The sequence below is a fragment of the Lontra canadensis genome, unplaced genomic scaffold (genome assembly GCF_010015895.1).
Source record: "Lontra canadensis isolate GAN:19392208 unplaced genomic scaffold, GSC_riverotter_1.0 scaffold59, whole genome shotgun sequence".
Taxonomy (NCBI): domain Eukaryota; kingdom Metazoa; phylum Chordata; class Mammalia; order Carnivora; family Mustelidae; genus Lontra; species Lontra canadensis.
The window spans coordinates 1,769,358-1,781,232 of record NW_022631053.1 but is presented as its reverse complement, the minus strand read 5'-3'; the positions used below and the strand labels follow the sequence as shown (position 1 = coordinate 1,781,232).

The 11,875-nt window shown below is 58.7% G+C and overlaps 1 protein-coding gene across 4 annotated transcripts; it reads right to left on the bottom strand.

The window, feature by feature from the left end:
* Positions 1 to 3,238: 3,238 nt before the first annotated feature.
* SP7 (Sp7 transcription factor) lies at positions 3,239 to 10,339 on the bottom strand. Of its 4 annotated transcripts, XM_032876658.1 has the most exons (4): positions 10,113 to 10,171; positions 9,585 to 9,612; positions 7,287 to 7,303; positions 3,239 to 4,853 (listed from the first exon to the last, which is right to left on the bottom strand). In XM_032876658.1, the coding sequence occupies exon 4, from the start codon at positions 4,818 to 4,820 to the stop codon at positions 3,579 to 3,581; it is 1,242 nt and encodes a 413-aa protein (XP_032732549.1). In that variant the 5' UTR covers positions 4,821 to 4,853; positions 7,287 to 7,303; positions 9,585 to 9,612; positions 10,113 to 10,171; the 3' UTR covers positions 3,239 to 3,578. The 4 variants fall into 4 exon arrangements, with proteins under 4 accessions (XP_032732549.1, XP_032732551.1, XP_032732548.1 ...); XM_032876660.1 differs by lacking the exon at positions 7,287 to 7,303 and having other exon boundaries at positions 10,113 to 10,339; XM_032876657.1 differs by lacking the exons at positions 7,287 to 7,303; positions 9,585 to 9,612 and having other exon boundaries at positions 10,113 to 10,199.
* Between the last annotated feature and the right edge of the window lie 1,536 nt (positions 10,340 to 11,875).

Here is an 11,875-nt window from a genome sequence, read left to right as displayed (position 1 = left end):
GAGGTAGGGGCGCCTGGGTGGCTCAGTGGGTTAAAGCTTCTGTTTTCCGTTCAGGTCATGATCAGATCCTGGGATCGAGCCCTGCATCAGGCTCTCTGCCTAGCAAGGAGCCTGCTTCCCCCTCTCTCTCTGCCTGCTTCTCTGCCTGCTTGTGATCTCTCTCCCTCTCTCTCTCTGTCAAATAAATAAATAAAATCTTTTAAAAAAAAGAAAAGAAAAAGAAAGGGGGAGGCAGTGCAGGCTTTAGAGGAGGAGAGCGAGACCCTGACTCTCACAAATTAGTGAAGAGCACTGAGAACCCACCCACAAAGTTTTTGTACTCAATTATGCCACCATCCAACCCCAGATACCCCCCAAGAAATCACCTTGGACCGGGCCTGCAACTTGCACCTCCCTTTGGTGAAGCCTGATTCCTACTAACAGGTTGTGTTGTAATTACGGGTTTCAGTGCCTGCCACTCACCCTGTAATATGAACTGGGGAGGAGGAACAGTGCGCTGTGTATTCATATTCGCCCCCCACCCCGCCTCCCCCATACTTAACGTTTGTTCAGTGTTTTCAGGGTTTGCAGATTTCTTGGGAGGCCGACATCCAGGCCCAGCGCACTTCCCACTTACTTCACCAGGGGGCGCGGTGGCCCCAGCGACACAGTGACCGTGACCCACCGCCCCACGGACTCAGAGCGCTCAGCGGGCGGTCTCCACTCCCCGAGTCCGGGGGTTGCGGGGGGGGCACCCTACGACCTGGGCGGGAAACCGAGGCAGCACCGGGCCCCTGCCCGAGTCTCCTAAAGGGGTCCCTGACTTTGGGAGGCGGGAGGCGCCGCCAAAGTCTGGGCGCCCCGGAGCTCGGCCTGCGGAGGCCCGGCGCCCCGGCTCAGGGCCGGTAACCAGGCGCACATGGCCCGCCTGGCCCTGTTTGTCCTGGCAGCGCGCCGCCGCTATTTGAGGCGGTTTTTATCTCCCAGAAACCAGCAAAACCCCAAGCGGAGTCTAGGGAAGATGAAAGGGGCCGAGGGGCCGGGAGGGGAGGACCGCGAGGCCGCGGCGGGCGGGGGCTGGCACCGGACAGGCGGGGACCGGGTGGCAAGAGGGCCAGGCCCTGGGGGGTCCCGAGGAGCCTGCCCGGCGGGGGCCGGAATTGGGGGGCAGAAGCCCGGGACCCCCGCCCTCAGCGCCGGGCGCACGTCTCTTCCGCCGCCGCTCGGGACCCCCGCCCGCGGGAGGAGCCCTGGAACGCGGCCCTCTTCAAAGCGCCTTTGAAGCGGCGCGCCCCGCTGGAGGGCAGGAGGTTTCGCACCTGGCCGGGGCGGCCCGGACGGCCGCGGCGGTAGGCTGAGGAGGGGGCTGGCCGCCTGAAACCGCCCGCAGTGTCTCCCGAGCCGGCCGGGGGGACGGTCGCCGGGAGCGCTGCCCGTGCGCCCCCTCACCCCGCGGGGGAGCCCGGGGGCGGGGGCCGCACAAAGCCCTATTGTGGCTCCGGGCTGGCCGCCACAGAGTGGCTTTTGTTCGTCCGCTAACTCGGCGGCGGGCACAGCTGATTGCAGGCCCCGGGCAGGGAGCGGTTACGTGCGAGGCTGGGGGCCGCCCGCCGGGACCCCCTCGGGGCCGCGCGGTAGTCCGCGCCGCGACTGCGGGGCCCTACCCCGGCCGGGGTCGGGAAGCAGAGACCGGGAGAGAGCCAGGGAAGGAAACTCCTCCCCGCCTTCCCAACTCGACGGGGAGCTCTGGGAGTTCGAACACTGACTGACCTCAGCCCGAGGGCCTGGCCGACCGAGGGTTCTGCCGCAGGCACAGTGTGCCAACGTGCAGGATAGGATGCCCGTGGGGAGTCTCCAATTTGCCAAGGAAAAATCCTGTGGCTCACTCTTCTTCCTTCCTCTTTCTCTTTTCTCACCAGGACAAAATTTAAAATCGAAATTTTTATTAAATAATAATAATAATAAAAAACAAAAAGACTCCATGAGGGCATGATCCTTTCCCTTCCACAATATTACCCTCTCCCCAAGCTCCAGCGGCTTTAACCCTTTAACTTGGGGCCTTGAGGGAGCAGGAGATAGGAAAGGAGGATCCAAAGTCACAGGAAAGGCATTCAAAGGCACGAAGCGGCTTTAAAAGTCACCAGAGTTGAAGTTGGGAGCATTGGAAGTCCCTGGTTGGGGGGCCTGGGGATGCAATCCCCCAAATCAAATTGGGGACCTCTGTCCTCCTAGCTCTATAAATTCTTCTTTCTCGTGGTTTCTAGGCACCAGCCTAGCAGTGCCTTGTAAAAAATAGGCACTCAATAAATACTTGATTTATTTGAATGTGATCCCAGAGAAAGCCTTCCCCACCTATTCTCCAGGACAGGCACCTCCAAACCAGTGTGCTCTTCCTGTTAGGTGGGCTTCCCCAAAGAGCAGGTCTAGGATGGCAGCTGCAAGCTCTCCGTAACCATGTCAACAAGGGATTAGCCTGATAGGGTCACGGTGTCATGGGAGGGGCAGTGGAAGAACCTGCTCTGGGGTCAAGGGAGCTGGGGTACATTCCAGTCCTCCCCTCCATAGGACTTGAGGTTTCACAGCTTCTGGCTGGGGCTGGGAATATCGGGGATTCCCTAATTGAGAGACAGCCCATCAACTCTTTAACAGAGATCTAGCTAACGAACCCTATTAGCAGAGATTCTATTAAAAGAGAAACCCCATTAACTGAAACCCTGATGATAGAAATTCTATTAACAAGATCTCCACTAACACTTTTTCTATACCGAGATACACTTAGCTAAAATTTTCCATAGCAGAAATGGACCTCCTTCCCTCCCCAGCTCACTCTACCTGACCTGTCATCATAACTTAGATAAATAGAATTATTATTATTAGTATTCATTTCTCTTGGAACATAGGGGTTAAATATACAGGCCTAGGGGCAGCCTCCCTGACCCTGGGGTCACCCCATCTTTGGGATCAGATCCCCACTGGTCTGCCCCCCTCTTGGCACCCTGCTCCCTGCCAGGTCACTAACCCCAATCCCCCTAACTCTGGTCCCTAATGAAGAGGCCACCAGGGGGCAATAAATTATCATCATCATCATCATCATCATCATTATGTTTGTAAAAAAACAAAAACAAAAAATGTTCTGGAACATGGAAAGCAAGTGGAAGAAGAAGCTGGGATGACTGGAGCCTGGAAGCTAAGCAATAGTGGTAAATAAGCTTGGGAAGCAGGAAGGATGCTTGTCAAGGAGTTAGTGAGCTGGAGAGTCAGGAGCCCAGATGGAAGGAAAATGAGATGGGGTGGTAAGAGCAGAGGAGAGGGAAGCTGTGTGCAGGGGTGAGGGAAGATCTTAGGAAGCCAGAGGGCAGAAGCCAGGCACAAGGTGAGGGCCTGAGATGAGAGTCTGTGGAACAGGCTCACCGCAAAGGGAGGGGTGAGCTGCAGAGGCATGCCGGGAGACACCCAGGCCCAAAAACGGGCCAGGGAAGAGCTGGCAAGAGCCCCAGGGGCAGCATGCATGGGGCTAAGGGGGTGAGGGGCAAGCAGTGGTCCACGAAGCCGGGGAAGGCAGGCAAGGCAGCCCTGGGCCTGGAGACCCTCCACCCCGCTCAGATCTCCAGCAGGTTGCTCTGCTCTGGGCTGCCTTCAGGGGCTTTCTCTGGGGGTGCTGGGGAGGCTGAAGGTCGGGGTGTCTGACTGGCCTCCTCTTCCCCTGCACTGCGGCTCTCCCCCAGTTCCTTGGGGCCGCTGGCAGGGGGTCCCGGGCCTGGCTCGCCATGGGTACGTTGGTGTTTGCTCAGGTGGTCACTCCGGGTAAAGCGCTTGGAGCAGAGCAGACAGGTGAACTTCTTCTCCCGGGTGTGGGTGCGCACGTGGCGCTCCAGCTCGTCTGAACGGGTGAAGCGCTTGCCGCAGAAGAGCCAGTTGCAGACGAAGGGCCGCTCGCCCGTGTGCCAGCGAAGGTGCGCCTTCAGGTGCGACGCCTTGCCGTACACCTTGCCGCAGCCAGGGATGTGGCAGCTGTGGATGGGCTTCTTCCGCAGCCCAGCGGCTGCCGCCCCCAGGCGCTCAAGCTCCTGGCAGTTGGGGCAGTCGCAGGACGAGCGCCCCGCTCCACCGCCTCCGTATCCGCCGCTGCCCCCGGTGCCGGCCCCCCGCGGGGTCTTGGCCCCACCACTCCCCTCCAGCTGCCCGCTGTTGCTCACTGCCTTGGGTTTATAGACGTCTTGGGGCAAGACATGCTGGGGCCCTGGCTGCAGGAGGTGAGGAGCCGGGTAGGGAGCTGGATTAAGGGGGGCGAAGTCGGAGGGGTAGGTGGGCAGCTGGGGGTTCAGTGGAGGCTGAGCCGGACCTGTGGGCAGTGTCCCTTGCAGCCCATCACCCTGGCCCTGCCCACCACCTAGCCAGTTGCCCCCCGGGTGCATGTCCCACCAAGGAGTAGGAGCGTTGCCTGGGCCCGGTGAGATGCCTGCGTGGATGCCTGCCTTATACCAGGAGCCGTAGGGGTGTGCCATGTCCAGAGAGGTGTAGACACTGGGCAGGCAGTCAGAAGAGCTGTGGCCCTTGGGCACTAGTAGCCCAGGGTCCTGGGTGCCCGTGGGCCCAGGGAACGAATGGGAAAAAGGAGGGTAGTCATTGGCATAGCCTGAGGTGGGCGCAGGAGGACTGCCTGCAGGTGGGAGGAGCCCATTGGTGCTTGTAAAGGGGGTTGGGTAGGCATCCCCCATGGTTTTGGGGGCTGAAAGGTCACTGCCCACAGGGTATGGCTTCTTGGCTCCTGCTTTGCCCAGTGTCGCTGAGTCCCGCAGAGGGCTGGTGCCACCAAATTTGCTGCACGCTGCAGTCAGCATGGCCAGGGGACTGGAGCCATAGTGAGCTTCCTCCTGTGGACAGAGGGAAGCACGGCTTAGGGGGAGAGGAGGAGAAGTGCAGAAAGAAGAGCAAAACTCTAGAGACGTGGAGAGTAGAACCAAGGGGTCCAAGAGGAGTCGAAGAGGATGGGAGGTAGAGGAGGATGGGCCGGTGAACACTGGGCCCCAGGGCAGAGCTCAGATGGAGTCAGAGTCGTGGTGGGGAAGAGCCGGGTCCAGACTGCAGCCTAGCAACCCAGTCCAGGAGGCAGAGTTCACTGTGGAGTTGCTGGGGTGCCGGGGGAGGGAGGGGCGACTCAGAGGAACAGGAGATGCTTCTTAAATAACCGCAAGAAGAGCCAGGAATGGATGCAGGACCTAGGTGAGGTGAGAATTAGGGGTCCTATCCCTGGAAATGGGTTCAGAGCGGAGGCCATGGTCAGAGACTTGGAGAGGAAAGATGCGGCTCAAAGAGGACCGCAGTTGCCCCCACTCCAGATTTGCTCAGCTTTACCCCATATTCCACTCCTGTCTCTGCTTCAGCTCTTGACTAAGGCAGCGAGTGGCCTGGTCTCCCTGAGGCCACAGCCTCACGTCCCTAGTAAGGAATCTCTTGGCAGGGATTGTAGGGCTGGGGAGCAAGAGGGAGCAACGTGGAGACACTGGGACATTGAGAGGGAACAGAGCTGCTGCCAAGCCAGGACTGTGGCTGAGGCAAGAATGTCTTTCAAGAGGGCAGTGGGCACCTCCTGCTTCGTGGAGCCGGCTGGTATCCCTTTGGGAAGGCTGGAGGAGCCTGAAGTCCTCACACCCCTCCAGGCCCAGGAATTGGGATGGCTAAGATATTGGCTCCCGGCCATACCCCGCCATGTCCAGTGTCTCCTAACATGTAGCCTACACACATAGCTGGTCTCTCATCACCCTTCCAGCGCCGTGCATGGAGGAAGATACATAGATGTGAGGCATGAGGCTCTTTGAGAAGTACGAAAAGCCCTTAATTCCCATCATGCTGCTGCTACAAGGCCAAATCACCCTGAGATGCCCATCCCTTGGGAACACATGGTGCCCCTCCCTGGGTGAGCCTCAAGACACACCAGGAGGAGATAACTTCCAGAATCCCTGGCTGATACAGACCTCCATCACTGAGAATCCCACCCAAAAAGATGACCTCAAAAGCTGACCCCATATAGTTCCCTGACTGGGGCCCTTGAAAGCTAATATAACTGGTGCCTTTCCAGTAAAGCTGAAAAAGAACCCAAGCATCCGAGACCTGCCTGGTCCCTCTGAGCATGCAGCAGCCTGTGTGTGTGTGTGTGTGTGTGTGTGTATGAACAAACCTACAGCTACATCTGGGGTTTTAAGGTTGTGGCAAGGGGCCTCTGCCCTCATCATTCCTGCACTGCTCCCCAAGGGCAAACTGGCTGCTCCCTGGCCCAGTCACCTCTTTCTGAGGTCCTGTCGACCCCACAGACTCCCAAATTTGAGCCAACAAAACCTTCCTGAAATTCGGCTATGGGAAAAGCCGTGGGTCCTCCCTAGCCAAAGTTTCCCTGGAGTCTCTGGTCTCCCAAGCAGAGGGTAAGCTGAGGCAGGGTAGCTGGTGAGGCAGGACTTAAAGCCTAATGGAAAGGTAAAACCACAAAATGCGAAGGAGAGAGGCAGAGAGCAAAGGACCCTTGCACAGGGTGAGACACAGAAGAAAAAGCCCCAGGGGTGGGGGAGGGGGAACAGAGGGGAAAACTAGCATTAAGGGGCAGAAATGGGCAGAAACCCAAAAGAGCGGAAAGGTGAAAAAACAAAGGGCACTGAGAGAGAGGAAAGCAGAATAAACAAAGAGGTGATGGAGAGAGCCTGGGCTAGGAAGGCAGAGGAAAACAGAGAGAGAGAGAGAGAAGGAAGAAAACAGAAGAGTGGGAGGAGGAGGAGGACGAAGACAGATCTCCTACCTAAGAGAAAACCACCATGATGCTGGGCCCCAGAAAACCCCCAGACCAGGCCACTCCTCCCTCCTTCTCCCCCTGACCGCTTCTCCCCCTCTGCCCAGCCCGGCTCCGTTGGTTTCCCTGCGGTCGGTTTATTTTTAAAAACGCCGACGCCGTCCCCCCCCCCTCCCGCCCGGCCCTCACACTGTGGCCACAGGGGCCTCAGCCAAGCCCAGGGACCCCACCCAGCTGGGGAAAGGGAAGGAGGGGTGAAAGAAGGCAAGCTGCCCCAGGCCAACAGGAGACCCCGGCCCTGGAGTGGAGGCCCCCAGGGCCCCTGAAGGCAGGGAAGGGGGAGCAAGACCAGACGCGCTCAGACAGGTTCTGGAGACCAAGAACTGGGCACCTGGCTAGGTTCACCTCAGCCTCAGTTTCCTTCTCCTGCTGCTTGCGTGCTCCTGGCAGGCTCCTACCTATGCACCCCCATACCTGTATTCCTTTCCCAGGGGCCCTGGAGTCCCTCCTTCCAGTCCCTCCTTCCTACCTCCACCCCACCTTCCGCTGAAACAATAAAAGCAGGCTGAAAGTACTGAGGCGTCTCCAGAGAAAGAACAAGGAGCTGTCCCAGCTCTCTCACTCCTTCAGGCAGCCCGGCCAGGGAAGGCGGCCCCCTTTCTCCAGGGAGCTCAAAGTGCCCAGCTGACCTCCTGCTGAAGCTGACTGTACACCCGAGGGCCTGCTGGCCCTCCACTCTGGGCACCCAAATTCCCAGGTGCCCGTTCTCCACTTTCTGCCTCCGCCCGCGTTGTTCGTTGTTGGGTCCTCCCCACTTCCAGTTCTCCATCCCCACCCGGCCCTCACCCCCATTTCTCCCTCCTGCCTCTCCCCTTGCAGCTCATCTTCCCAGGTGAGCCTCTCATAGGGCAGCAGCTGCTTCCCTCTCGGAACTCCCAAGTTCTTTCCACCACCAGAGAGCCCACCCATACCAGGCAGAGGGCTTCCTGGGTAGGGAAGGGGGACAATTGAGAGCCCAAGTGCCCCAAAAGTAGGAGAAACAGGCGGAGGGACTGGAATGCCTTTGTGTTGGGCGGGGGGCATCTCCGGCTCACCAGCAGTGAGGGTCATGAAGGCCCAGATGCCAGGACACACTCCTCTTGCCAAGTCTGCCCCAATCCTGTGCCTTTCCAGCAGGCCTCCAGGCCAGCCCCTCCCCCAGGCCCCAGTGCCACGCTGGCAACTCTGGCACGGTGCCCACGCCCACTGACATTGCCCCTGCCCTGGATGGCCCTGGAATGTCCATGCGCCTTGGTCCTGAAGCTTCCTGAAGACCAACCTCAGGGTTTCAATGGTGGCTCAGTATAGAGTCTGATGGGGGGTGGCATAGCAATGTGCCCTCAGTGCAGCAGGAGGCAGAGCCCCACGCCTGGGACCCCCGAATGGACACAGAGCAGTGACGAGGGGCATCGTGTCCACCCCCACTGCCTTGCCTGCCTCCCTCAGACTCAGTCACAAACTCACCATTCCCAGCTTTACACACACACACCAGTCCACACTTGGACCAACAGATGCTCAGAAGGCCCAGCTGCTCCACAGACACACACACCTGTGCCCTCACAAAGCCAGCCGTGCATGCCTTATGTCCTAACACTTCCACCCAGGCCAGTGAGCACAGGTGCTGAAAGATGCCCACTCCGTTTCACACACATCCCTCCTACAGGCCGAGTGAGTTGGCTTCCCGTTTGGCCCATCACCCCCAGGACATGAGCTAGGGCCCTGGGAGCAGAGATGGGGGGTTCTGAGGGGCTCCTGAAGCTGGAAGACCTGTAGGGAGGGCTCTCTGGCTCCAAATTCCTGTGGAAGGACCCAGAAAGCAGGACAGTGATGATGACAGAGAAACAGAGTCAGAGACTCAGAAGCAAGGAGAACTCAGGATGTACTAAGTGGCTCTGAGTGGCTCTGAGTCCTTCCTTTCCAACTATGCACCTGGAGTCCCTCAGAACCCCTGGTAGAGTCAATGATCTCTTCAAACCCCCAAACCTGACCTCCACAGTACCCTAGATCCTTCCATCCCCAGTGCCAAAAGCAAGGGATGCTGGGGTCCCAGCCTCTAGGGGAAGTGGCCCAGGCCGCCCTGGAGCCTCCCACTCCCAAAATAGAGCTGAGTTTGTCTTTGACTGAAAGCTAAATATTTGTGAGCCGGGCAGGCGGCCTCAGACCCTGGCCCTCCTCCTGGGTTCCCTCTCAGGCCCGGGCCCAGTGCCTTGGTCAGCCCCCACACATGCACGGGGCTGCCCTTTTCCCCCTCTCTCAGAGCTCACCTCTTCCTCTACACACACTGGCCCAGAGGCCCAGCCCCTGCCCACCTACAAACCAGACCAGCTGCAGCTCAGGCTCAGGCTAGGAACTCCCGGAGACGGGACCCCCAAGGCACTCGGAGCCCATTGTAGCCCAGTGCCCACTCCACGAGCCCTCTCGCTCTCTCCCATGGTCTGCCATGGCTGGCCTCTCTCCCAGCCCTCCTCTTCCTCCTCTCTCCATCCCTGTCCACTCCTCAGGGTTGGCGTGCAGGGCGGACCTCAGAGGTCTGTGCCTTCTTCTGACCTGGCCCCTCTCATCTTCCTTTGACTGCTCTCTGACCCCTGGCCCCACTCTCTCCAACCCTACCTCCTGCCCTCTGCTCCCCCCCTCTGAGTCCTGTCCTCTCTCCTCATCAGAGGGACCCTAGAAGTGACAAGCACCCCAGCCACTGTCTGTGTGAGTTGGGAGGGGGGATGGAGCGGGCAGGGATTAGGGCCATTAGGACTGTCGCTGGTGTCCTGGTGGGGGAGGTGGGGGCAGTTACCTCAAGCAGGGAGGACGCCATCCTGAGGCTGGGGAACGGGTCCCAAGGAGCCAGGCAGATGGAGAGAGCCAGCCGAGCCGGGGAGAAAGAGAGGGAGAGGGAGAGGGAGGGAGAATGGGAGAATGGGAGAGAAGAGATCTAAAGTTAGAAGGGACTGGGGGGTGGGGGGTGGGGGGGGCTGCTCTCTGTCTGTAGGGATCCACCCTCTAATTACAGCTTTCCCAGCGGAGAAGGCTCCGGATCCAATGAGCAGGGCGAGAGAGGGAGGCAGAGGGTCCAAATTTCCTGCTCCATTTGCTGAGCTCCCCAAAGAAGGGATCTGGGCGGGAGAGGAGAAACAGGGCTCCAGGGAAGGGGTGGAAGCAGGAGGAGGGTAGGGCCATGGGCAAGTTGTCAGGGTGTCCTGGGGGGTGCTGAGGGGGAGGGTTGAAGGGACAGTGGGCCCAGGTGTCCCACACCCCGCCCCGCCCCCGGCAATCCCCAAGCCATCCAAGGGAACCCCTCCCGGGGCTCCCCGGTGTCATGTACCTGGGGGCTCTGGGGCTGGGTGTCCTGGGTCTCTCCTCCCTGGAGGTCTGGCAGTGGGAATGCGGGCAAGGGGTGGCCTCAGGGCCCCTTGAGGGCTGCACTCCTCTCCCAGGCCAGCTCCACTCCTGTTCCCACTCGGGCTGCGATCCTACAGTCCTACTCTGACTCCAGAGTCCTGGCTGCTGCCGCCGCCGCTCTCCTACTGCTGCTGAGGCCGCCGCCGCTGAGGGAAGGAACAGGAGGGAAAAGGAACAAACCCCAAACCACTAATTAGAGATCCAGGGGGGGGGATGGGGGATTGGGGACGACACTCACACAGAGAGACTGGAACACACTGACATACACACTCATGGACAAACACAGGATGATCAACGCACACGTCTGCACACACGGCGCTGCCCACACTGCCAATGCCGCTGTCATGAATGGACACAGACAAACTCACACACACATGAGCACAGTGACATGGCTGGAGGGGCACAACCCCCCCCCCTTGGAGCTGACCGCAGAGACGCTTGCTCCTCCAGTCACCCACCTCTAGATCAGGAGAACAGTGTGTATGTGCATGTGTGTGTGTGTGTGTGTGTGTGCGCGTGCACACGCGGTGAGAGACAGGAGGGAGGCTGTGCTCCGGGTGGAGGCTTCAGCTGCCTAACTTTTAGGGTCACTGAGGTAGGTTGAAGAGCAAGGCCTGGAAGAGGGATGGAGAATGGGAGGAGGGCTTGGCACAGGCTCAGGGGTTCCTCAGTCTTCTTTCCAATGCCTCAGTTTCACTCCTAGAAAGTAGTACCTAGGCCTACTTCCCTTTGTGGGACAGAACCTGGATCTTCTGATTCAAGAAAAATTGAAGGTGCAGGAGGGAGGGCGGAAGTGGAAGGTCATTGGATCAGGTCATCCTGCCCAAGCCTAGCCCCTTTGGATTAACTCCCAAAAAGATAAGCCCTGGTCTCCATTATCCCTTGCCAGTTACCATCCCTCGGCTCCTCTTGGCCACACATCAAATCTCCATCCTTTGCTGGATAGTTCTAAGTGGTCTTGCTCTCCTGGGAGGGAGCCCCCAGTTCCCTTTGTCATTGCCATGCATCAATGCCCTCTTGCAGCAGGCAGAACTGAAGTTAGAGCTGCAGCAGGACTTCCCAAAAGTGACTTCTCATTGAAACGGGGAAGAAAAGAAGGAAGGTCAACTAGGTTGGGAGAGGGAGACCCAAAAAGTTTATAAACTGAAATCTGGGTCCTAAGGTCAGTTTCTGGGAAAGAGGAGCCCAGGTCACCAGTGAGGGGTGTCTCTCCCACAGAGGAGCCCAGCCAGCTGCAGCTGCTTTGGAAGTTACTCCCCAACGTAACCCTCAGCCCCTCTTAGCCCGGTCCATCAGAGGAAAGGAGACCTGTCCTTCCCTACTTCCCTCACTTCCCAACTCAGTTCCCTCACTTTCTCCCCTTGCATGCCCACCTCCCTGCTCCTTTTGGTCTCAATGATGAAAAGGTGGGGAGGAAGGATGAGCAACCTGGAGGTCCAGGGAGGGTTAAGTGCCCTTTAACCAGCTGGCAGGATCAAAGTTCAGGACCAGTCATTTGGACTCCAGCCCCATGATGTGAATTCCCCTAAGGAATCCTGTGGGCCCAGCATTTGGGGAAAGGGTTAGGGAACCAGGGTGACTGGCTGACAAATGGAAAACAAGGAGAAAAAAAAAATTAGAAAGACCCAGAGATACACAGAACAAATAAAACAATCAAGAGACTCAGAAGAGATGCTGCGGGATATA

Coding starts and splice junctions, on each gene's coding strand:
- SP7 (XM_032876660.1), bottom strand. CDS start 9,605: ATGGCGTCCTCCCTGCTTGAG. Junction 4,854..9,584: donor TGGCGTCCTCCCTGCTTGAG/GTAACTGCCCCC, acceptor CTCTGTCCACAG/GAGGAAGCTCACTATGGCTC.